Source organism: Triticum urartu, chromosome 1 (assembly GCF_003073215.2).
Source record: "Triticum urartu cultivar G1812 chromosome 1, Tu2.1, whole genome shotgun sequence".
Lineage (NCBI taxonomy): Eukaryota > Viridiplantae > Streptophyta > Magnoliopsida > Poales > Poaceae > Triticum > Triticum urartu.
In genome coordinates, this window is record NC_053022.1 from 484,030,462 (window position 1) to 484,054,889 (window position 24,428).

Consider the following 24,428-nt stretch of genomic DNA (forward strand, 5'->3'; position numbering starts at 1 on the left):
TGAAGCTGTTACGATTTGCTTGCTTCGAGCCATCAACGGCGCCGCCGGGAGACACGAGGTTGCTCAGCGCCCTCGCTATGTGGAGCTTGACCTGCCCCCTCTTCGCCGGAGGCCGCTTCTCCTTGGCGAAGCTGCCGCTGCCGCTGCTGTTGTAGTGGTACTCGTACTCCATCTGTTAGACTGTATATACGTAGTTTTGTATATGCCTTGTATTGTATCTCTTGGTACGTCTATATAATAAGATAGCCACATCCCGTTTAGGGTGTCGAGCCAGTTTCCCAAACCCTATGTTTTACATGGTATCAGTTTACGTTACGATGTCTTCCGCTGCACCCCCTCCCGCCGCCGCTGCTGCCGCGCCGATCTCGACCGCCGCCGCCGCCGCACCGGCCCTAGCCCTGATGTCGCCCTTCCAGGCCTCCCGGCCACTCGCGGCGGCGTACGGCGCCAACCTGCCGCCGCCCGCTTCCCTGCAGGCGCCGGGCTTCGGGGACGATCTGGCTGCCCCGCCCGACGCTGCGGTGCTGCCGGCTACAGGCGGCCCTCCTCCGCCGAGCTACCCGTGGCACGGTGCCTACGGTGCCCCCCTGCCACCGTCGTCTCTCTGGCCGGGATCGGCCCCCGTTGCGCCGTCGCCGCATCCCTGGCCGGGATCGGCCCCCGCTGCGCCGCCGCCGCACCACTACTATTCTGCGCTGCCGCCGCGGCCCTATGGGGGTGCGGCTGCCTCGCCGCATGGTGCCCTCGTGGCTCCCGGGAACGGTGATTCGCCCCCTGCAGCGCCGGGCGCCCTGGCTGCTCCCTCGTCCGGCTACCCCTACGCGATGATCCTTCGTCCAGAGATGGTTCCGTTCATGGATCCCTATGCATCACTGGCGCAGGCGTACATTGCTCAAACCGCGGCGCCGCCGCTGTTTTATTTTTCGCACCTGCTACCAGTGAAGCTCGGGCCGGACAACTACCTTTCATGGCGTGCGCAGGTTTTGCCTCTCCTCCGCAGCCGCTACTTGGAGGGCTACGTTGATGGGTCCATCCCGTGCCCACCTCCTCACCATCCGGCATATCACACATGGGTGGCGCAGGATCAGGCCATTCTCTCTGCCATCCAGTCCTCGCTCACGCCGAGTGTTTCGTCGATGGTCATCTTCACCGCTACGTCCAGGGAGGCATGGGCGGCCCTCCACACCAGTTTCGCCTCTCAGTCTCAGGCGCGTGCGCACTCTATACGCACCGAGCTGGGTGAGACCAAACTTGGCGATCTCAGCATCACGGAGTACTTCAACAAGATGACGAGCCTCGCTGACACCCTGGCCTCTGTTGGTCAGCCACTTCTGGACGCGGACTTCACCACCTTTGTGCTTAACGGGCTCGATGATGATTATGATAATCTCATTGAGAACGTCCATGGTCGAGATGATACACTCCCGCGTCGTGAGCTCTATGCGCGCCTCCTTGGGCGTGAGCAGCGCATCAAGGCGCGCCGTGTTTCCCCCAGCTTCGTCTCCGCCAACGCCGCCACACACGGCAAACCTCAGAAGCTGGCCCCATCAGGTGGCAAACCACCGGCCTCCTCGTCGCAGGCCTCGTGGGGTAACGCGCCGACTATCACAGGAGGGAGTCGCCCAGTTGCTTGCTGTTCCAGTTGCGGTGCTCCTCAGGCTTGTCAGCTTTGTGGCATAGATCGTCACCTCGCCTCTCGCTGCCACAGACGCTACAAGCAAGACTTCCTTGGCCTTGGCAATAATGGAAAAGGGAATGATAAGCAGGCTGCAGCTGCGGTGACAGGGCACGACCACGGGCGCACCCAGTCATACTCCCTTGATCCAGCGTGGTACATGGATACAGGCGCGACGAATCACCTCACCGGCGAGATGGGCAAGCTCTCCGTTCAGGAACCGTATCATGGACATGATCAGGTGCACACCGCCAACGGAGCAGGTATGCGCATCATCCATGTTGGTCAGGCATCACTTCTTGCACACAATTTTCGCAAACTGCATCTTTCTAACGTCCTTCGAGTTCCCTCTGCTACGCGTAGTTTGTTGTCTATTCCTCAACTTACTCGTGATAATAATGTCCTTGCTGAGTTTCACCCTTTTCGTTTCTTTATCAAGGATCGGGACACGAGGGCCGTTCTGCTTAGTGGTCGTCTTCGCCATGGCTTATATGCACTTGACGCACCGTCTGCATCTCCTACGCCGTCTTCTCCTCAGGTGTTCAGTGGTGTTCGTGTGTCGCCTACGCACTGGCATGCGCGCCTTGGACATCCTGCTGCTCCTATAGTTAGTCATGTGCTGCATCGCCATGAACTACCAGTTGTGTCCACTAAGAGTGCTGAAACTATTTGTGATGTCTGTCAGCAGGGCAAGAGTCACCAACTACCTTTTTCAGAGTCTAGTCGTGTTGTGAAACATCCTCTTGAGCTTGTGTTTTCTGATGTATGGGGTCATGCCCAAACATCTGTCAGTGATCACAATTACTATGTCAGTTTCATTGATGCTTACAGTCGGTTTACTTGGCTATATCTTATCAAGCGTAAATCTGATGTGTTTGACATTTTCATTCAGTTCCAGGCACACGTTGAGCGTCTCCTTAAGCATAAGATTATTCATGTTCAATCCGATTGGGGGGGGGGGGGAATATCACAACCTCAACTCGTTTTTAATAAGATTGGGATTTCGTATCGCGTGTCTTGTCCTCATACACATCAGCAAAACGGCACCGCTGAACGTAAGCATCGTCATCTTGTAGAGACTGGACTTACTTTACTAGCTCATGCCTCCGTCCCGTTTCGGTTCTGGAGTGATGCCTTCTCCACCGCCTGTTTTTTGATAAATAGGCTTCCCTCACGACTACTGAAAATGAAAACCCCTCTTGAACTCTTGCTCGGTGATATTCCAGACTACACATTTCTCAAAGTGTTTGGGTGCACATGTTGGCCGCACTTGCGGTCTTACAACAAGCGTAAATTAGAGTTTCGGTCTAAGAAGTGTGTTTTTCTTGGGTACAGTTCTCTTCACAAAGGGTACAAGTGTCTTCATGTTCCCACCAATTGTGTCTACATTTCTCGTGACGTCGTGTTTGATGAGAATGTGTTCCCGTTTCGTGCTCTTCCGAACCACTCTACCACTAGTTTACCACCTGTGCACTCCAATACACCTTCGCCTGACCAATTTGTGGATGTTGCAAATGCTCCTGTGTTGCTTCCTAACCATGCTGCAAGTATTGGACGCGGTGTCCGCCTTGAACTCCTGGATGATGAGGTTATGGACGACACTCATGATGGCCACGTCGATCCTATGCATGGCCCATGCATGGCGGGTCATGCCCGTCAGCCCGATGCGTCCATGGCCGCCCCACGGGCGTCGGCAGTGCCCGCGGCTGCACCCGCCTTGGCCGCCCAGTCGGCCGGCTCACCCGCTCCAGCGCTCGGGTCGCCCGCTCCGTCGATCGGGTCGCACGGCCCAGCGCCCGGCTCGCCTGGCTCGCCCGCCAGGCCACAGGCGCTGCCCTCGCCGGGCCCAGTGGCAGGAGGCCCATCAGCAGGCGGCCCAGCAGCCCCGGCAGCTGCGCCGGCCAGCCCCGCCTCGGCTACATCGTCGCCTGGATTTGGCAGGCCTGTCCTGGCAACGTCGCCTGGTGCTGAGTCTGCTGACTCTGGCTCCTCCAGCCCCGTCTCGGCCACAACGCCTTCGTCGCCTGTGGCAAGCCCCGTGGTGCCAGCACCGCCCACTGTGGTTCATCATCGACCACACACGCGCAGTCGGTCTGGTGTTTTTTGCCCTAAGGAACGCAAAGACGGGACGGTGGCGTGGCTTGCTGCATGTGTGGCTCATGCTGCTGCGGATCCCACGGCAGAGCCACGTCATTTTCAGGCTGCACTGGGTATTCCTCACTGGCGTGCTGCAATGGAGCAGGAATTTCAGGCCTTGCTGAAAAATGGTACTTGGCAGCTTGTTCCTCCGGTCTCTGGCGTCAACATCATTGACTCCAAGTGGGTGTTTAAGGTCAAACGGCATGCAGATGGTTCTATTGAGCGTTACAAGGCACGGCTGGTTGCCAAGGGTTTCAAGCAGAGGTACGGTCTTGATTATGAAGACACATTCAGTCCAGTTATCAAGCCTACTACTATTCGTATACTGCTGTCTCTTGCTGTTACTCGTGGTTGGTCGCTTCGTCAGCTTGATGTGCAGAATGCTTTCCTCCATGTAGTTCTTGAGGAAGAGGTTTATATGCGTCAACCACCTGGTTTTGTTGATCCTACGCGTCCGCGTCATCTCTGTCGTCTGGTCAAGGCGTTGTATGGACTTAAACAGACGCCTCGTGCATGGCATGCTCGTCTTGGTTCTGCTCTTCGGGCTCTTGGGTTTATTCCTTCAACTGCTGACACGTCACTGTTTCTCCTTCAGTGCCCTGAGGTGACGATGTATCTCTTGGTGTATGTTGATTATATCATCCTTGTCAGTTCCTCCCATACTGCTGCCGATCGCCTTGTGTCTGCATTAGGTGAGGAATTTGCTGTCAAGGATTTGGGTGCTCTGCATTATTTTCTTGGGTTGGAGGTGTCACGGTCCTCTACTGGGTTGACTTTGAGTCAGAAGAAGTACTCCATGGATCTGTTGGGCCGTGCTGGGATGCTCCAATGCAAACATGCTGCCACTCCGATGTCTGCCACTGATCGGTTGTCTACCCTTGATGGAGACCTTCTTTCCACTGATGACGCCACTGAGTATCGCAGTCTTGTTGGTGGTCTGCAATATCTCACTATCACCAGACCTGATGTCTCTTATGCAGTCAATCGTGTGTGCCAGTATCTGCATGCACCTCGTACCACTCATCTCTCGGCAGTTAAGCGCATCTTGCGTTATGTTTCTTCTACTGCTTCATATGGTCTGCTCCTTCAGTCTGCACCGTCTTGTGAACTTTCGGCTTTCTCTGATGCAGATTAGGCTGGAAGTCCTGATGATCGGCGATCCACGGGGGGATATGCAGTGTTCTTTGGTCCTAACTTGATCGCCTGGAATGCACGCAAGCAAGCCACCGTGTCTCGTAGCAGTACTGAAGCTGAGTATAAAGCTGTGGCTGATGCTACAACTGAGATCATATGGGTACAGTCTTTGTTGCGGGAGCTGAGAGTCTCTCCAGGTCATCCTCCAGTTCTGTGGTGTGATAACATCGGCGCTACGTACCTCTCATCTAATCCGGTGTTTCATGCTAGGACGAAACACATCGAGGTTGACTATCACTTTGTTCGGGAACGTGTTGCACAAAGACTGCTCTGTATCAAGTTCATCTCCTCCAAAGATCAACTTGCTGACATCTTCACGAAGCCTCTTCCACAACCACAGTTTGTAGGCTGTAGGCGCAATCTTAACTTACTTTGTACTTCAGGCTACAGTTAAGATTGAGGGAGGGTGTTAGACTGTATATACGTAGTCTTGTATATGCCTTGTATTGTACCTCTTGGTACGTCTATATAATAAGATAGCCACACCCCGTTTAGGGTGTCGAGCCAGTTTCCCAAACCCTATGTTTTACACCATCGCCTTCGATCTTCTTCTTGCTCCTCCTATCTGCTTCTTTTTTGATCTGTATTGTGTGCCGTTGCCGAAGCCAAGTGCTCACTTGAGGAAGGATGAGGGTGCACGAAGGTATTTATAGGAGAATGAATGTTGCCTGCATCAGTTGGCTATACGTGTGTGCATCTTATTGTTTGTGTATCATTATATTCGGTTCTATCTTCAGGAATAAAGTGGATAAAGATTCAGATACTTGCACCTTGGCTTTTCTGCCACCTGAAAGGTGCACGCATACTGCATACATTCTTGGTTATCTGTGCTAACCAATTTTGGTCGTCCACGGTATAGTGATATAGAGAGCAAAATACAGCGTTGCTTATGAAGACACTTTGATGGGATTTCAGAGCACACCTCTCATTTCAACACTCAAGAGGCCAAAACACAGCTTGCCTTCTCCGGATATTTCTATGGAACTTGAGAGCACACCTCTCATTTTACCACTCAGAGGCCAGAAGACGATAATGAACTACACAAGGTCAGCTAGCATTTCAGTTGAAGCCCTAATCTTTTGCGGAAGAAATAGGGGTGAATTTTGGAGGTTTATGAAAGGAAAATAGAGGTTTACATGGAGTTGCCTATTTATCTCCTTCATGGAGTTTCTTCTGTTACCAAGTTGCTATTCACTAATAAAAAGGTTTACGCTAGGCCCCTAACCAGCTGCTTCACTCGTGGATAAGTTGCGAGAGGGATTTTTCTACCATGCATCGGATATACCGTTTATGTATCCATCATTTGTCGTTGGTTTGAGATTCGTACTATGTTTTTTGGTTTTTGATAAAAATTGTCTTGTTCCATAGTATTACATGATGTTTCGCCAGTTCCTTTTTCTTGTTTCAAACTATACCATAGGTGCATGATGAAATATTATGATACACTTGAAACAAGAAATTATATTAAGTGTATCAATAATTTTGTCAATGTGGACAGGAGAAAACGAGAAAATTTCCCTTTTGGGGGACCCGAGAACATTTCTTAATATCTTTGCGCACTGAACGTGCTAGCTGCTTTTCACTTTTTACCAGTTCAGTCGAAATATCGCCTACTATCGTACCAATACTGTGTCCATCCCCCGCAAAAAAAAGGGATAATGTATTATCCAATAAGCTCTAGAAAAAGAAGCCAATTCCATATGATCCGTTACAGTGGATAGTGGACACAAGCCACAGTCTACACGTGAAGAACGCTTACTAGTGGATATTAGTGTGACCAAAATTCCAGAATTTTCAGGTGCCAAAAGTGTATCCTTTTTCTTTCCCTTGAGAATATGCATTTGCCGACCTGCTCAGCTGATATCCCGTTTTATCCCTACATTATTATGAATGTATTCCTTTTGACAGGTATTCCATTTTAGCATCAAGGCAGGGGAAAAAAAGAACCCTTACAGGCTTCTTGGCTCAAGCAGAAAATTCATATATGATTTTTTCCTTTTTGGTGAAAAGTAGTATAAGGTTGCAGTCAGCTAACAAGAGTTGTGATACACAATCACTATATCAATACTTCAAAATTTTCAAAGAAATGTGGAGGTATTAATTAAGATGGACCTTTGAAAAGATCAGGTTCTATACTTGTCCTGAGAGAAATGGAAAAACTAATTTTAAAAGAAATAGAAAAGGAGGAATACCAGCGGCCTCTGCATCAGAGTGATGCATGCTGCAGCCATATAATGGTTTTGAAATTTTCTACTTTTCCCCCTTGTTTACATCTTTTTAAAGGAACACAGAACCTTGCGTCCTAGGTATGTACACAATCATTCTTTTATACAACCATTCTCTATTTACAGCTTATAGATGGCAATACTTTATCTTTTTCGTTACCCTAATCCATATTAAAGTTGAGCTTCATATTATCCCAAGAGAGGTACTATAAATTACTCCCTCCGTTTTAAAATAAGTGAACTAAAACCACAACACCTATTTTGGAACAGAGGGAGTAACAAATATCATCTTCTTTGATTGGAATCATGCAGATTTTATTTAGTACTTGAACCGACCCATGGGCTTGCTTGGAAAACCCATGTTGATTCATTAACTGAAGCCTTTTACATCATAATAGCTTGCAGACCTAGCTTGGAGCCCCAGGTTTATTTTCAAAAACAAAAAGGTAACCCTAGGTTGGAGCTTTTTACTCTATATCTGCATTTTATCTCTTCCAAGAATGTAAGAGATTAGTTAATAAAAAAAGAATGCGAGAGATTAGGTGATTGGAACTTTTCACTTCAGATTAGCATTTTTGCCTCTCCCAAGTTGCAACAACCTGAGGGATTAGATAATTGAAAGATGAGCTACTCAAACACACCATGATGTCATGCACACCCAAGGTTTGTGTATCGCATTAGAGATTAAACCAAGGTTCTCCATGTAAAAACAGAGAGATCATCCTGCTACAATCATCACAAGAAAAACAGCACCTTGTCGCACGCACACACCATACCCATCTACTGTAGCATTTTGTTCAGCTAGCTTGTTTCCCTTCTGAAGCTGTTGCTATTGGCTTGCTTGGAGCCATCAGCAGCGCCGCTGGGAGACACGAGGTTGCTCAGCGCCCTCACCATCTGGAGCTTGACCTGGCCCCTCTTCGCCGGAGGCCTCTTCTCCTTGGCGAAGCTGCCGGCGCCGCCGCTGATGTACTGGTACTCGTACTCGTACTCCATCGCCGCCGATCTTCTTCTTGCTCCTCCGTTCTGCTTCTTCTGTGCTGTGTTGTACTGTGTGTGGAGTCCAAATGCTCACTCGAGGAAGGCATTTATAGGCGTGCACCTTGTTCGCTTCTTATCTCATCTGCAGAATGAAATGCCCATGGTGACAAATGATTCAGATACTTGCACTTTCCCTCTTCTCCTACCTGTAAGATACACGCCTGTGTCGTAAGATATTTGCGATAAAGTGACAAAGATCTTCGTCGGCCACGGTACAGCAAGACCATAGCACAGCTTTCCTTTCGAAGATATTTATATGGAACTTCCTTTCGAAGATATTTATGTGGAACTTGCTAGGCACACCCCTCACTCTACAGGGTCAACTAGAACTTCAGATAAAGCCCTAATTTCCTGGGGAAGAAATAGGAGCGGATTCAGGAGAATTATGGAAGGGAAAGTTGCCTGTTTATCTTGCTTGTGAAGTTTCTTGTTTTAAGCAAGTCGCTTTTCGCTGATAAATGGGTTTATATCAGGCTTCCAGTAGCATGTTGCTCAACTTGTTGACAAGTTGCACGTGTGGGTGGATCAATCTAGGATGTAGATGCTTGAAGAATCTGCCGGCCATTGATAAGTCAGGGGTCACAACTTGCTGCCACACATTCTGAACCCAAAAGCCCCTGATGATCAGCCGTGGAAAAAATACATTTAATTTGGAAAGAAAGGCACGGGCTCTAACTAATTTCATTAAGATAAGAAGATGTGACAAATACAAGAGTTATTGACATGACTGAACAAAACAGTTTTAAAAAGGGGGAAGAACACGTACTCTGCATGTCCTGGAAAATGCTTCTGACTGAAGGGTCCAAAATTGGTCAAGGGAGTGTTGAACACAGTCTGTTGTCGCATTTGTGTACTAGATCTTCATAAAACCTTTCAATCAGGTACAACTTTCTGTCAATTTGACTTGATAGACAGTAAAGCTAAATGAAATCAGTGTCCATCCATAATCAGAGCTTATTCACCAATGGGGTTTTGAAGGCCTGAATTTGTCCAAAAGAAGTTTGTAGATGAGGGAACAGAACTTGATCATGATGATGATCAGAAAAAACATACTCCCACCATCTCAAAATTCTTGTCTTAAATTTGTCTAAATACGAATGTATCAAGTCACATTTCCGTACTAGGTACATCCGTATCTAGACAAATGTAAGCCAAGAATTTTGGGACGGAGAGAGTACAATCTTGCCATATGACACCACATTTCACGAAAATACACACGAGCAGGGTTCACCGGAATTCTTTATACCCACTCCCAAAGTCCAAATCCCAGAATCAATTGCTCATTCAGCGAGGGGATTGATCACATGGCCCAGGAACAGTACCGCGCTGGTTTCCTCCTCAACAATGGCGAATAAGAAGGGCCGGTCCGCCACGAAATCCACCGGAGGCCGTGGCGCCCTTGCACTCTCCTGGATCCCCACGGCCGTTGCTGCGGCGGCCACGGTGCCCAGCTCGTCCACCTCGATGGTGGCCTTATGGTACACGCCCGCGATGAAGAGCCCATCCCCGCCGCTCACCATGCCGGAGAAGTCGCCGCCTTCGAAAGCCCTGGTGACGCCGAGCTTCTGCATGTCCGACGACGCCTCGAACTCGAACGTGAACTTGAACTTCGGGACCATGAACCGCCCGACGGGGACCTGGACCGCCGGCGTGTGGCTCTTGAGGAACCCCGGCGTCGCGACCGCCTTGTCGTAGAGATCGGCGAGACCGAGAGCGGCGCCGCCGTCCGGGAGGAGGAGAAGCATGTAGAATGCTGCCTCGGCTCCCCCCCCCCCCCTTGGTCGCCGTCGTTCTTGTAGGGAAGCTTGAGGGCCCTGAAGCCCGGGTAGACGGCGACGTGCTGCTCGAACGGGAACCGGCCCGTCGTCATGAACGACGCGCGCACGATGGTGCCGTCTGGGACGTGGAACGGGGCGGTGAAGGTCGCCGACTGGTCGAACGGCTGAGACCACGTCCCGTTGAAGTAGAGCGCGTTGGCGAGGACGACCCGCGTGGACGAGCCGACCGAGCCGGGCGGGAGGACGTCGCGGATGCGCCCGTCCGTCGCGCCGGCGACGAAGGCGTTCACTCGCCGCCTCGCCTGCTCGGGGTCCGAGGAGAAATCCACGGATTCCGCGGTGGCAGCGTACCCCGACGCGGCTGTGGCCATGAACTCCGGCTCCAGCGCCTGCCCGCGGTCGACCCACACGCCGCACGCGAAGGACGTCTGGGTCAGGCCGTTGAGCCTGCCCGCCAGCTCCGTCGCCGCCGCGCCGTGCAGCTCGTCGAGCGACGCTGAGCCGAGGAACCCCAGGAGCTCCTCGCGCGTCTCGCCCCGCGTGCCGGCGGCCACCAGCGCGAGCGCCGCGTGGATGGACAGCGGCGAGACGATGAAGTTGCCTCCCCCGCCGGCCGCCGCCCGGACGCCGGCCTCCCTGGCGAGAGGCAGGCACGACGCCTTCCCGCCCGCGTGGCCGCCTACCGCCGCAGACACAGAGTGGCCACCCGGAGGCGCCTCGGTGAGCAAGGGGGCGCGTGCTTGCGTCTCTACATGGCTGGAACTGTAAGGGTGGTGGAGGTAGCTCTGGCCGCTGCAAGGGCAACGCTGAGCGCAGTCAAGCCGCGGGCGCCGGGAAGTCATCGTCCTGAATTCCACCTGCGACCGCCATGCGGCAAACAGCGTCAGGCAGAGGACGGCCTTCCACAAGGGCGACATCCAGATCGCCGATCTGCAGGGTGCAGACTAGCCAGTAGTTGACCTTTGAGCCCAGTGTCCGTCCATCGAGGCATCGACCCAGGTAGAGGTAGAAGAAGCATCTGTTTGGTGAATGGCAGGATAGGATCTCTCATCAATTCGATCTCAACTCTCAAGTAAATCAAGTGTGTAAACCAATAAAAACCACACATCAGTAAGCTCGTTTACTTAGAACTTCGAGGTTGCTCGCCAACGTGGCTGAATGAGTTTTTTTTTTTTTAGAAAAGGAGGATGCACCCCGACCTATGCATCTGGACGATGCATACGGTCACTTTATTAATTATTAAGCACAAAAGACCTTACAACGTAGTACATCAGTAAGCTTGAAGCCATCATCTAGGCAACATCTCTGGATACTCCTACCCCCTTGATGCAGTGGTGCCGAATGTCCGAACCTAATACCAAACAGACGTCACACCAAATCCTAACATCTAATGCCGGATGCCCCATCCTAGCCACATACCAGGACTGGGTCACACACCGGTCTGGCGCACTCACCAAGGCTGCCGCCGCCTTCTTCCACCGATCCATCTCCAAAGCAGGTACTGACGCACAGACCTTGCCAGGCTTGCCGTCGACGCCACCATGGGGCCAGACAGCTCGACCACCCTGCGCTCGTCCATCCAGCCGCATTCGTCGTCGATATGCAGCTGCACCATGCCGCCACCACTCGTCGTCAATGATGCGGTAGATACAACGCCGCACCACCTGGCAACCTCCACACCATCGCCACTGCTGGAGCTACTCGGAGCCCACCATCCACAACATCTCTCCCCCGAACAACAGTTCCTCCCAATCGGCGCCTCCATGGAGGATACGATGCGCAGGACGCCGCCGCCACCCAATCCAGACTAAATTTTGGACTTCCGTCCGGGAGGGGTTCGGGGGTGGATAGGGGGGACCTCGGCTTCGCCTCTAGGAAGGGTAACGGCGTCAAGTGACGTCGCCGATGCCGGGCCGAACACGCTGACCAAAGTTTCCTCCGGTCCCCATCCTATGCCACCAAACCTCCGTGTACTCCGGATCCGGCAAGCCACGATCCGAAACCCGCGAAGATGAAAGAGCCATGGGGGTCAACCCACCAGAAAGGAGGATCGAGAAGAACTCTTTGTAGATCTTGATCTTCAGACGCCGAATCCAACGATCCGAGAAGGCCAGCGACGATCATCACCACCCCGCGGCGGCCAACGGAGTCCAAAGAAAGGATTCAGATGGATCCGATCTGGATCCGGCGGCACCCGCGACAACCGGTCAGGCCAACGCAGCAACCACCTCACGACACGCAGGTCGCCACCGCCGCGCCGCGCACGACGCCGACGGGAGACCCGCCCGCCGCGCCGCCGAACCCCACGTTCGCCCGGCGTTTCTCTGGATCCCGCTGTCCCGCGCCAGCCAAGACGGAGAGGATGGGGAGAAGCCCCGCCGCCGCCCAGCCGGTCAGGCTTCGCCCGGCGGCGCTATGGACGGCAGCGAGGAGGGGGAGAGGAGAAGGAGACTCGAGGGGCGGCGGCGAGGGTTTTCCCCCTGGGTCGCCCGCGGGGGCGACGCGAGAGGCGAGGGGCGAGAAGGAGGAGAGGAGGAGACTCGAGGGACGTGGCTGAATGAGTTGTCGGAATCTTTTACCATCTCCTCTGATTGTGATTCGTTGCCTGTACAGTGTACCGCACCACCTAGCTTGACCAGCGTGTGCCTGAATTTTTCTAAGCATGAGCTGATTCTGACTTTCTTACACCGTGTACAGTTTGTTCGTTACACCCTGGACTGTATCCGCTGTGGTGTATCTCAGTCTCATTTATAATATTCTCTTTGTTTATTTTTATAAGGCCTTGAAGACATTTCAGACAAAATGCAAAGTAGTTTATTTTCAGTTGTCTGAAACACTTATAAAAATGAACTGTGGGAGTAATAAAAATGATTTAAGCCGGCGTAAGCCTACAGCACCGTCAGAAAAAGAAAATCAAAACCCGAGACATGTGAATCCACAAATTGGTTTGGAGTAGAATCATCGATGAAACAAACATTTCAGCAGTTAAATCGGTAGGGCCGGGTCCCCTTATCCCGGAAATGACTCCCGGAAATCACGCTCCCCCCTCTCGGGAGGCGATCCCCGAGCTACTGGCCGCCGGTGCGCCTTCGCCACCGCCGGGGCCTTCCACCTCCCTTCCAACCAAGAGAGAGAGAGAGTGCCTATATCCCCACGGCACCGCGATCTCGAGGAGGACCCGCTGGGGCTCCAGGAGATCCAGAAGAGGATGGGAGTAGCGATCCGCTCGCTGGTTATTCGAACGAGGGCAGGAGTGTCATCCTCGGGGGGGTCGGAGAGATTTTGTGAGCCACGATCGAAGGAGATATTGGGGCGTGTACGCGAAGGGATGGAGCGATTCCACAGGTCCATGGAAGGAAACAGATCAAGTTTAGAGGCAGCCAAGGGTGGATTGGATTGGAGCCAAAGGGATCAAGATCTGATCAGCAAATCCCCGGTTGCAGGGAAAGGATTGCGAATAAAGGAGAAGATTGAGAGTGGTCCATATGTTGATTCAGAGAAAGAAAGGATTTGTGAGGCTTCGCTTCCTACCCCGACCCAGGAATGTGCAGATGGACAGATGGTGATCCTGACGGATCAGGGGGGGTGTGAAAAAATGGAAGAGGATCTTGTGCCTGAGGAAAGAATTAGAGGGAGCCAGGTGGATGATTTGGGAGGGACCATACGCCTGTTGTTTCAGAAACACATCAAATTCACCCAAACCGGGGATCCTCCATACATGTGTGTAAGGACGGAATCAACCAAAAGGGATCTTATTCCTTGTATGAATCATGGTTGCGTGTATATAAAGACCTGCACAATACTGGGAGACTCCACATCACAACCGCAAGAACACCATACACCTACTCATGAGCACGGGATGGAGAACACCAACGATCGCAAGATGAAGCAGCAGGCCACCGAGAGCAGGCTTGAGGTCGTCTCTTCGAACGGCGGCGAGCGCGGGGGCAGGAGAATGGAGCGAGGCTCCTCCTCGCATGGCGGGCAGGGGGGCAGTGCTCTGCCGGCTCCTTCCCCTGGCCCGGCAGCGGCGCCAGCGGCACGACGTGGCACACCAACGATCGAACTCGACCTGACAAGGGCAAGGGCTGCCATGAGTACCCGTTGGCTCGCTGTGGGGTACTTCTTCTCCATGCTCCCCTTCAGCACGGCAGGCCTGTTTGGTGAACTGAAGAGAAAGTGGGGGCTGCGCGGACGGCTTAGCTACACGCCTCTCCGCAACAATCGCTTCATGCTTGAATTCGAGCATGAGGGTGATCATCGGCATGTCCTGGAGAACAGCCCTTGGACACACCGTAAGGTGCATTCCTCATTGTTCCCTTTGATGGTCAGGGCAAGGCGTCGGACGTGCCGGTGAACGTCATGCCAATCTGGGCACGCATCTATGATGTACCACCTCTCATGCTCTCGGAGGAGATCGGATGGGCGCTGGGGGGCCTTTTGGGGAAAGTTCTGAGGGTAGATGCTGATAAGTTTGGGAACATTGTCACTGAATTTCTCCGTGTACGGGTAGAACATGATGCAAACACTCATCTCCTGCGTGAGATCAGTCCTAGAGAATTAGGGGTGGAGGAACAGTGGGACCTAGAGGTCAAGTATGAGAGAGCCCCCCGATTTTGTATGTACTGTGGGCATATAGGACATGGGGAGAGGGACTGCAGGCTGCCGATAGATGATCAAACAGTGCGGTTCACAGGTGCGATGAGAGCATCGCCCTACAAATCAAGCAAGAACAAGGGAGGATTCGTGGTGCCGGATGCGTGCAGTGCCAGACGGTTCCTGCACTTTGGGTCCGAGCTGGATGGGGAGGCATGGACAGCACCGACCAAGTTGGCCTGGGAGAAACTTGGCAGGGACAAGAGGGTGGTGCACGCTCGCTCACAGGAGATGGTAAGGTACAGGGATATTTCTGATGATGTACTTCTTGACCCGGCTGTACAAGCGGCGATCGCGGCGGTGAGCGCGCTCAGAGTGAGTGAAGTCCATGGACAGGACGATGCAAGGAAAACAAGCATCGGCGAGAACACCGCGACGGCCCCGGCACAACCCGCGCTGACCACGGTCTCTACTCCAACCATGGCCTGGGCTGGCGCGAACACTGTACCATCTACAACGCTGGTCACCGGGCAGGGGGCGACATCGACAAAACCCCGCTCGCTCACACCATTGCGGGCACAGCGACCCCTCCCTATCCGCCAGGTTTTGGACCGGACACGGTCAAGACCTCACCTGTCGCTGCTGCTGCTGTCATTCCAGGAGACACGGGGGCGAAAACAGAGAAGGTGCAGGTTTCATATGAAGCAGGCAAGGTGGATGGCTCGTCTGTCCAAGACATAGAGAAGACGGTCCAGATCAGCGATACTGAGAAGACACAGGATACAGGGTTAAAGGTCAAAGCAAAGAGGTACATTAGTCAGTTCAAGGGAAGGAAAGGACCGGGGGATATGGACTCAGTGCTTGGCAAGAGAGCTACATGCGACATGGCTGCACCAGTTTTGGTCAATCCTAGTGAGTCTGTTGTAATAGGGGACATCTGTAAAAAACAGAGACGTGATGTAGAGGGAAAGGATGAGGGAGAGGCAGGGGTGTTAGGTGGAAAGGAAGCAACCGGTGAAGGGGCTACCGGGGAACTGGCGGGCGCGACAGAGAGCGCCCGTCAGGAGGAATGACGATCCTAAGCTGGAACTGCCGGGGCTTGGGCCACCCTGGTACGGTTCGGGAATTGGTGTGCCTAGTGCATACCCATCGCCCCTCTGTTGTGTTCATCTCAGAAACACGACAGTGTGAAGAGAGCGTTAAAAGAATAAGAGATAGAATAGGACTCAAGAATTGTATTACCCATGATGGGGTTGGCAAGGGTGCCGGCATGGCCCTCTTTTGGGACGATAGCGTTGAAATAAATCTGCTCTCTTATGGTTCGCATTACATTGATGTTCATATCCGGGAATCCCCCAACAGCCCACTCTGGAGAGGTACTTTTGTGTATGGTGAGCCGCGTGCCCACGAGAGACATCATATGTGGAACCTAATCCGGAGAATAAAGCCTAGATCAGCAGAACCTTGGATGATGATCGGGGACTTCAATGAAACTATGTGGCAAGGAGAACACTTCTCTGCCACGAAGCGATCTGAACGACACATGAGCAACTTCAGGGAAGTGTTGGGGTGGTGTGACCTATATGATCTGGGATACAGAGGGCCGGCATGGACCTTTCATAACAAACAAAAGGGGAAGGAAAATGTGAAGGCTCGACTAGACAGGCGAGTGGCATCAGTACAATGGATGGATCTGTTCCCGCATGGTCAGATACAACATATTGTTACCTCAAGATCAGACCACTTCCCCTTGCTTCTCACTCTAGATAAGGTCCATATGTCGAACAGAAAGAAAAATTTCAGATACGAGATGATGTTGGAAAGGGTAAAGATGTTGGAGCCGACTGTAAAGAAGGCGTGGAGTAAGGAAGGCGCTGCAAGCACACTTGCAGGGTGGCACAAAAGCTGGGAGAGGTTCAGAAGTCGTTGATGACCTGGTCTAGAAAGGATTTTGGGTCTGTCACATGGAACATTAAAAAGAAACGACAGAAGCTAAAGGAGCTCACCGAAAAATCGAGGCAAGGTGAGAATGAGGAGTTGATCAAGAAAACAGGGGCTGAACTGGATGAACTACTACTGAGGGAGGAAATTATGTGGTGGCAACGCTCTCGGCGACATGGATCAAAGAAGGGGATCAAAATACAAAGTTTTTTTATAGGGAAGCAACTTGGAGACAGAAGAAGAATGCTATAAAAAACTGAAAAATAATGATGGTGTATGGGTAGAGGAAAAAGAGGCTCTAAACAGACTGGCTACAGAGTTCTTCAAGGACTTGTACACGAAGGAAGAGGGGGTTGCGCCTTTTGAACTGATTGATATGTTGCCACGCACAGTAGGCGAGGATATGAATAGGAACCTAACGAAGGAGTTCACGAAAAAAGAAATTAGTGACGCCCTTTTTCAGATTGGCCCTCTCAAAGCGCCTAGTCCCAACGGATTCCCCGCACATTTCTTCCAACGGAACTGTGACACTCTAAAGAAAGATGTGATAGACGCAGTGTAGAGGTTTTTTGTGGATGGCATTATGCCAGAGGGAATCAACGACACAGCCATTGTGCTCATCCCTAAAGGAAAGGATCCACAAAACTTAAGAGATTTCCGGCCGATCAACCTCTGTAATGTAATTTATAAAGTTATCTCGAAGTGCTTGGTTAATCGAATGAGGCCTTTTCTGAACGAATTAATCTCAGAAACGCAAAGCGCGTTTGTTCCAGGAAGGTTGATTATGGATAATGCGATCATTGCATTTGAATGTTTTTATAAGATTCAGCATAGCAAAAACCCCCACAATACATACTGTGCATATAAGTTAGACCTTGCCAAGGCATATGATAGAGTGGATTGGGACTTCCTTGAAGGTGCTATGGAGAAAATGGGATTAAGTGCCTTATGGATAAGCTGGATTATGAAATGTGTGAAATCTGTCCGGTTTTCAGTGAAGTTGAACGGGGAAGTGCTGGAAGCATTTTGGCCATCAAGGGGACTCCGACAAGGTGACCCACTGAGCCCGTATTTGTTCCTTTTTGTTGCTGATGGCCTTGCCTCTATCTTTAACAGAGAGGTTCGTGGAGGGAATATTTCGCCCGTAAAAGTGGCTCGCAACAGCCCAGGTATCTCAAACCTGTTGTTCGCGGATGATAGTCTGGTTTTCTTTAAAGCATCTAGTGACCAAGCCAGAGCAGTGAAAGGAGCCCTTACTCTGTTCCAGAAGTGCACAGGGCAGCTATTGAGCAGTAGCAAATGCTCGATTTTATTCAGTGAACACTATCCAATGGACGTACATGAAGAAATCAAAAACATTCTTGCGTGTGAGATGTCCACCTTCGAGAGTAAATATCTGGGACTCCCAACCCCGGATGGAAGAATGAAGGACGATCATTTTCAGCCTATCATGGATAGATTCCGTAAGAGATGCAATGACTGGGCAGGGAAGCATATGTCCTTTGCAGCCAAGGAGGTAAACGTCAAGGCAATTGCACAAGCCTTACCCACTTTCGCTATGGGAGTGTTCAAATTTTCTGCGGGCTTCTGCGACAAGTACGAAAGACTGATGAGAGAGTTTTGGTGGGGCGAGGATGGAGAGAAGAGAAAGGTGCACTGGATGGCATGGGACCAAATGGTCAAACCAAAGAGAGCAGGGGGAATTGGCTTCTGGGACATGCAAATTTTCAATCAAGCCTTACTAGCAAGACAAGGTTGGCGCCTACTACAAAACCCCGATAGCCTTTGTGCAAGAGTCCTAAAATCCAAATACTACCCGAGAGGTGAACTCATGGATACGGTATTTGCATCGGACGCGTCTCAAGCATGGAGGGGCATTGAGCATGGTCTGGAGCTACTGAAAAAGGGTCTTATTTGGAGAGTAGGCAATGGAGAGAAAATAAAAATCCAAAGAGACCAATGGGTACCGAGAAAGAGCGGTTTAAAGATAACAGAATTTAAGAGGAGGTCAAGATTGAGATGGGTGAATCAGTTGATGATGCCAGGGAGGAAAGAATGGGATGTGGACCTTGTGTACCAAATGTTCCATGAGTATGACGCAGAAGAAATCTGCAAAATAAGGATCCCGACAAGTAACGTGAAGGACTGTATAGCATGGCATGGAGAAAGGTCAGGCATCTTCTCTGTGCGTAGTGCGTATAAGATTGGTGCAAACCTTAAATACCACGGCGACCTAAATGCGTCCTGCTCAGCTAATGATGCGGATAACAGAAGTATATGGGACCTAATATGGAAGACAAAGGTCCCTGAAAAGGTTAGGATCTTTGCGTGGCGAGTTGCAACAGAAACACTCCCTAGGAAGGTAAATAAATGGAAGAGAACACTGGAGGTGGATAATATATGCAGCATTTGTGGCAGAGAGAAGGAGGATGAGTTCCATGCGACAATAAATTGCACAAAAGCAAGAGCACTAAGAGAAGAGATGAGGGAGCACTGGAACCTACCTGCAGAAAAACTGTTTTTGTTTTTCAGGAAAGGATTGGCTACAAAACCTGCCAGGGAAGGGAGACATGGAGGAGAGGAAAAGGATCCGCCTTATACTGTGGAGAGCATGGTGGCTGCGAGATAATTGTGTCCATGTTGATGGCAGGGCTACAATTGGTCAGTCAGTCCAATTTCTGATGAGATATTTGGAAGAAATCAGCAAAGAAGGACCGAAAGACAACGCCAGCGAGAATGCCCACCCCCTATTCGGCCGACAGGGCAAAGTGGACGATGTCCAGCGGCGGGAGGAAATTCGAAAAGGGAAGATGCACACTGGGTTATGTCCCGCTAGTAAAAAGGTGCACTGTACCATCGAAGGGAATCATACAAGCAAATCTGTGGGGCGAGCAGCATGCCCCAATATAAAGGATGGGAGCAAGTGGGAGCCGCCAACGATGGGCACATGGAAAATGAATTAAGATGCGTCGTTCATGCCGAACTCAGGGGAAGCTGCAGCGGGAATCATCGTCAGAGACCACCTAGGCGTGGTTGCGCTCAGCTGCAGGCAGCGAATGGGAACTTGCAATGGCCCAGAAGAAGCTGAACTGGCTGCGGTACTGCATGGATTGACAGTACTAAACAAATACTTTTATGGGCGTGTGTGCATGGAGTCGGACTGTGCAACAATTATCAGCCTTCTTAATCATAGAGCAAGTAACCAATCCACACAATATGCCTTAATCACAGATGTTTGGGAATTGGAGAAGAAGTTCAGTGGGGTAACATTCAGTGCAATGAAAAGATCCAACAGCAAACTAGCACACGAGCTAGCTGCTATGGCGAGAAGACAAGGAAACTTCAGCCTCTTTGGAAAATGTCCAGATACCCTTAGTAGCATCCTGGCAGAGGATTGTAATAACGTACCCTCTGTAATTTAAGTGGTTTCTGGGTGTTCCTAAAAAAACATTTCAGCAGTTGACAACAACGAGTGCACATCGAACGGAAGTGTTGGGCCAAATGGCTTCGTGCCCTCCTTCTTCTATAGATCGTTCTGGCCCATAATTAAACATGTAGTTCTACTTTTTTTTCTTAATTTCATCTAGGTGTGGCAGATATAGAACATCTAAACCATGCTCATATCTTCCTCCTATCCAAGAAATACACGCCAACCTCACCCAATGCCCTCAGACCAATCTCTCTGCAGAACTGCCCAGTCAAAGCTATTGCTAAAGTCCTCACGTCTCGTCTCAAACCGCTCATTCCTATGTTAATTCATGGTAATCAGACATGGTTCATCTCCGGCAGAAATATTGCCGAAAACTATGTTTATGCAGCCGACCTCATTAGCTCTTGCCACACTCGCAAACGACCAACTATGGTTTTTAAGCTTGACTTCAGGAAAGCCTTCGACTCCGTAGTTTGGCCTGCTCTTGACAGAATTCTAGCTGTTCGTGGTTTCTCTCAAACCTTTTGTAACTGGATCCAAAACATTCTCCACACGGCCAAAGCTGCCATTCTCCTAAATGGTATCCCAGGCCACTGAATACAATACAAGAATGGCCCACGGCAAGGTGACCCGGCCTCCCACTACCTTTTTCTCATCGTCGCCGATCTGCTCCAATAGCTCATCTGCCAAAATGCCGAGCCTGCTCTCCACCATCCCATCTTCTCCCATCTGCCTCTCACCGTTCTCCAATACGCTGACGGCACGCTTATCATCGCAGCCGCCTCTCCTGTCGCCGCCACAGCCCTCAAAGTAATCCTAAATAATTTCACGCAAGCTACGGGCCTCACCATCAACTTCTCTAAAACCACTCTAGCCACTCTACACACAGATGATACCTTGGCTACTACCACTGCTCTCGTCATGGGTTGCTCCCGCGCCCCCTTCCCTCAAACGTACGTTGGCCTACCCCTTGCCCCAACCAAACCTCCCACCAACGCCTTCGCTCCATTGGTAGAATGATCTCGCAAATTATTAACGGGCTGGCGTGCCAAACTGCTTGACAAAGGAGATCATCTCATTCTCATCTCCGCAGTTTTAGACTCTCTTCTTACCTACTTCATGTCAGTGTTCCGCATTCCTAATAAAACCTTTAAAATCATCGACTCTCTGAGAAGGGCCTTTTTCTGGGCAGGGGACGATGCTTGCTCGGGAGCTCAATGCATGGTCGCCTGGAAAAATGTCTGCTTACCAAAAAATTCGGTGGTTTAGGGCTAAAAAACCTACATGTGCAAAATAATTGCCTACTCATGAAATTTGCTGCCAAAGCCCTCTCCTCTGCACATTCACCTTGGCTAGAATGGCTAGACCTCCAACACATGAATGCTCTAGTCTCCTCGGCTCCTCAAACCTCATTTTTGTGCCGCACAATAGCCCAGCAAATCCCCACCCTTCAGACAATCTTCTTTGTGTTAACAAACAGTAGATCACATACATATTCTGGCTTGATGCCTGGTTGAACCCAAAACCCCTAGCTACCACCTTCCCCCACCTCTTCTCACACTCCAACCTATGTTGGAAATATGCCCTAGAGGCAATAATAAATTAGTTATTATTATATTTCCTTGTTCATGATAATCGTTTATTATCCATGCTAGAATTGTATTGATAGGAAACTCAGATACATGTGTGGATACATAGACAACAGCATGTCCCTAGTAAGCCTCTAGTTGACTAGCTCATTGATCAATAGATGGTTACGGTTTCCTGACCATGGACATTGGATGTCGTTGATGACGGGATCACATCATTAGGAGAATGATGTGATGGACAAGCTTAATAGTACTTTCAAACGAACACATACCATGAAATTTTTTTGAAGGAGTTCAAAAATAGATCGGCAAAGAAGGAGTTCTTGGCTGTGTTATAAGGTATGAGTATTGAGTAAAACTCAAGACCTGACCACGGCAGAATAGAGAGAAAGGACGAAGGTCGTCCCCTATGCTTTAGACGTAGGCTCTAAAGTATGCTATGTTGTGTACCGCACCTGAAGTGTGCCAAGCCATGAGTCAGTCAAGGGGTACAAGTGTGATCTAGGAATGGATCACAGGACAACGGTCAAGGTTATCCTTAGTAACTAGTGGACTAAGGAATTTTCTCGATTATGGAGGTGGTAAAAGAGTTCGTCGTAAAGGGTTACACCAATGCAATCTTTGACACTAATCTGGATGATTCTGAGTAGTAAACCGGATTCGTATAGTAGAACCGTTATTTGGAATAGCTCCAAATAGAGCGTGGTAGCTGCATCTACAAGATGACATAGAGATTTGTAAAGCACACACGGATCTGAAAGGTTCAGACCCGTTGACTATAACATCTCTCACAAGCATAACATGATCAAACCCAGAACTCATTGAGTGTTAATCACATGGTAATGTGAACTAGATTATTGACTCTACTAAACTCTTTGGGTGTTAGTCACATGGGGATGTGACCTTGAGTGTTAATCACATAGCGATGTGAACTAGATTATTGACTCTAGTGCAAGTGGGAGACTGTTGGAAATATGCCCTAGAGGCAATAATAAATTAGTTATTATTATATTTCCTTGTTCATGATAATCGTTTATTATCCATGCTAGAATTCTATTGATAGGAAACTCATATACATGTGTGGATACATAGACAACACCATGTCCCTAGTAAGCCTCTAGTTGACTAGCTCGTTGATCAATAGATGGTTACGGTTTCCTGACCATGGACATTGGATGTCGTTGATGACGGGATCACATCATTAGGAGAATGATGTGATGGACAAGACCCAATCCTAAGCCTAGCACAAGATCGTGTAGTTCGTATGCTAAAGCTTTTCTAATGTCAAGTATCATTTCCTTAGACCATGAGATTGTGCAACTCCCGGATACCGTAGGAATGCTTTGGGTGCACCAAACGTCACAACGTAACTGGGTGGCTATAAAGGTGCACTGCGGGTATCTCCGAAAGTGTCTGTTGGGTTGGCACGAATCGAGACTGGGATTTGTCACTCCGTGTAATGGAGAGGTATCTCTGGGCCCACTCGGTAGGACATCATCATAATGTGCACAATGTGACCAAGGAGTTGATCACGGGATGATGTTTTATGGAACGAGTAAAGAGACTTGCCGGTAACGAGATTGAACGAGGTATCGGGATACCGACGATCGAATCTCGGGCAAGTATCGTAGCGATAGACAAAGGGAATTGTATACGGGATTGATTGAATCCTTGACATCGTGGTTCATCCGATGAGATCATCGTGGAGCATGTGGGAGCCAACATGGGTATCCAGATCCCGCTGTTGGTTATTGACCGAAGAGTTGTCTCAGCCATGTCTGCATGACTCCCGAGGCCGTAGGGTCTACACACTTAAGGTTCGATGACGCTAGGGTTATAGGGAAAGTATGTACACGGTTACCGAGTGCTGTTCGGAGTCCCAGATGAGATCCTGGACGTCAAGAGGAGTTCCGAAATGGTCCGTAGGTAAAGATTTATATATGGGAAGTCCCGTTTTGGTCACTGGAAAAGTTTCGGGTTCTATCGGTAACGTACCGGGACCACCGGGAGGGTCCCGGGGGTCCACCAGGTGGGGCCACCAGCCCCAGAAGGCTGGTTGGGCCAAGTGTGGGAGGGGACCAGCCCCAGGTAGGCTGGTGCGGCCCCCCACCAAGGCCCAAGGCCCGTGGAGACTGGGAAGGGGGCAAACCCTAGGTCCAGATGGGCCTTAAGGCCCATCCTAGGGCGCCCCCTCTCTTTCCCCCCTTGGCCGCACCCTAGATGGGTTTTGGGGGCTGCTGCCACCCCTAGGGATGGAACCCTAGATGGAGCACAACCCCTCCCCTTCCCCTATATATATTGGGGGTTTTTGGGGCTGCCAGACATAGGAGATCATCTCCCTCTTGGCGCAGCCCTACCTCTCTCCCTCCTCGTCTCTCGTAGTGCTTGGCGAAGCCCTGCTAGAGTCCCGCGCTCCTCCACCATCACCACGCCGTCGTGCTGCTGCTGGATGGAGTCTTCCCCAACCTCTCCCTCTCTCCTTGCTGGATCAAGGCATGGGAGACGTCACCGGGCTGCACGTGTGTTGAACGCGGAGGCATTGTTGTTCGGCGCTTAGATCGGAATCGACCGCGATCTGAATTGCTACGAGTATGACTACCTCATCCACGTTTGTTGCAACGCTTCCGCTTAGCGATCTACAAGGGTATGTAGATGCACTCCCCTTCCCCTCGTTGCTAGATTACTCCATAGATTGATCTTGGTGATGCGTAGAAAATTTTAAATTTCTGCTACGATCCCCAACAGTGGCATCATGAGCTAGGTCTATGCATAGGTTTTATGCACGAGTAGAACACAAGTTGTTGTGGGCGTCGATTTTGT

At 50.6% G+C, this 24,428-nt stretch overlaps 2 protein-coding genes across 2 annotated transcripts; both read right to left on the reverse strand.

Annotated features, from left to right (window-relative positions):
• Window positions 1–7,881: 7,881 nt before the first annotated feature.
• On the reverse strand, window positions 7,882–8,368 carry LOC125521068. The gene has a single exon (XM_048686131.1). It carries the CDS (start codon window positions 8,227–8,229, stop codon window positions 8,035–8,037), a length of 195 nt encoding a protein of 64 aa, XP_048542088.1. The 5' UTR covers window positions 8,230–8,368; the 3' UTR covers window positions 7,882–8,034.
• Window positions 8,369–8,607: 239 nt separating this feature from the next.
• Window positions 8,608–11,152, reverse strand: LOC125521058 (putative serpin-Z12). The gene is given in 2 exon segments (XM_048686122.1): window positions 8,608–10,046; window positions 10,049–11,152. Coding segments are annotated over 2 exon segments (1,413 nt in total). The 5' UTR covers window positions 10,970–11,152; the 3' UTR covers window positions 8,608–9,554.
• Between the last annotated feature and the right edge of the window lie 13,276 nt (window positions 11,153–24,428).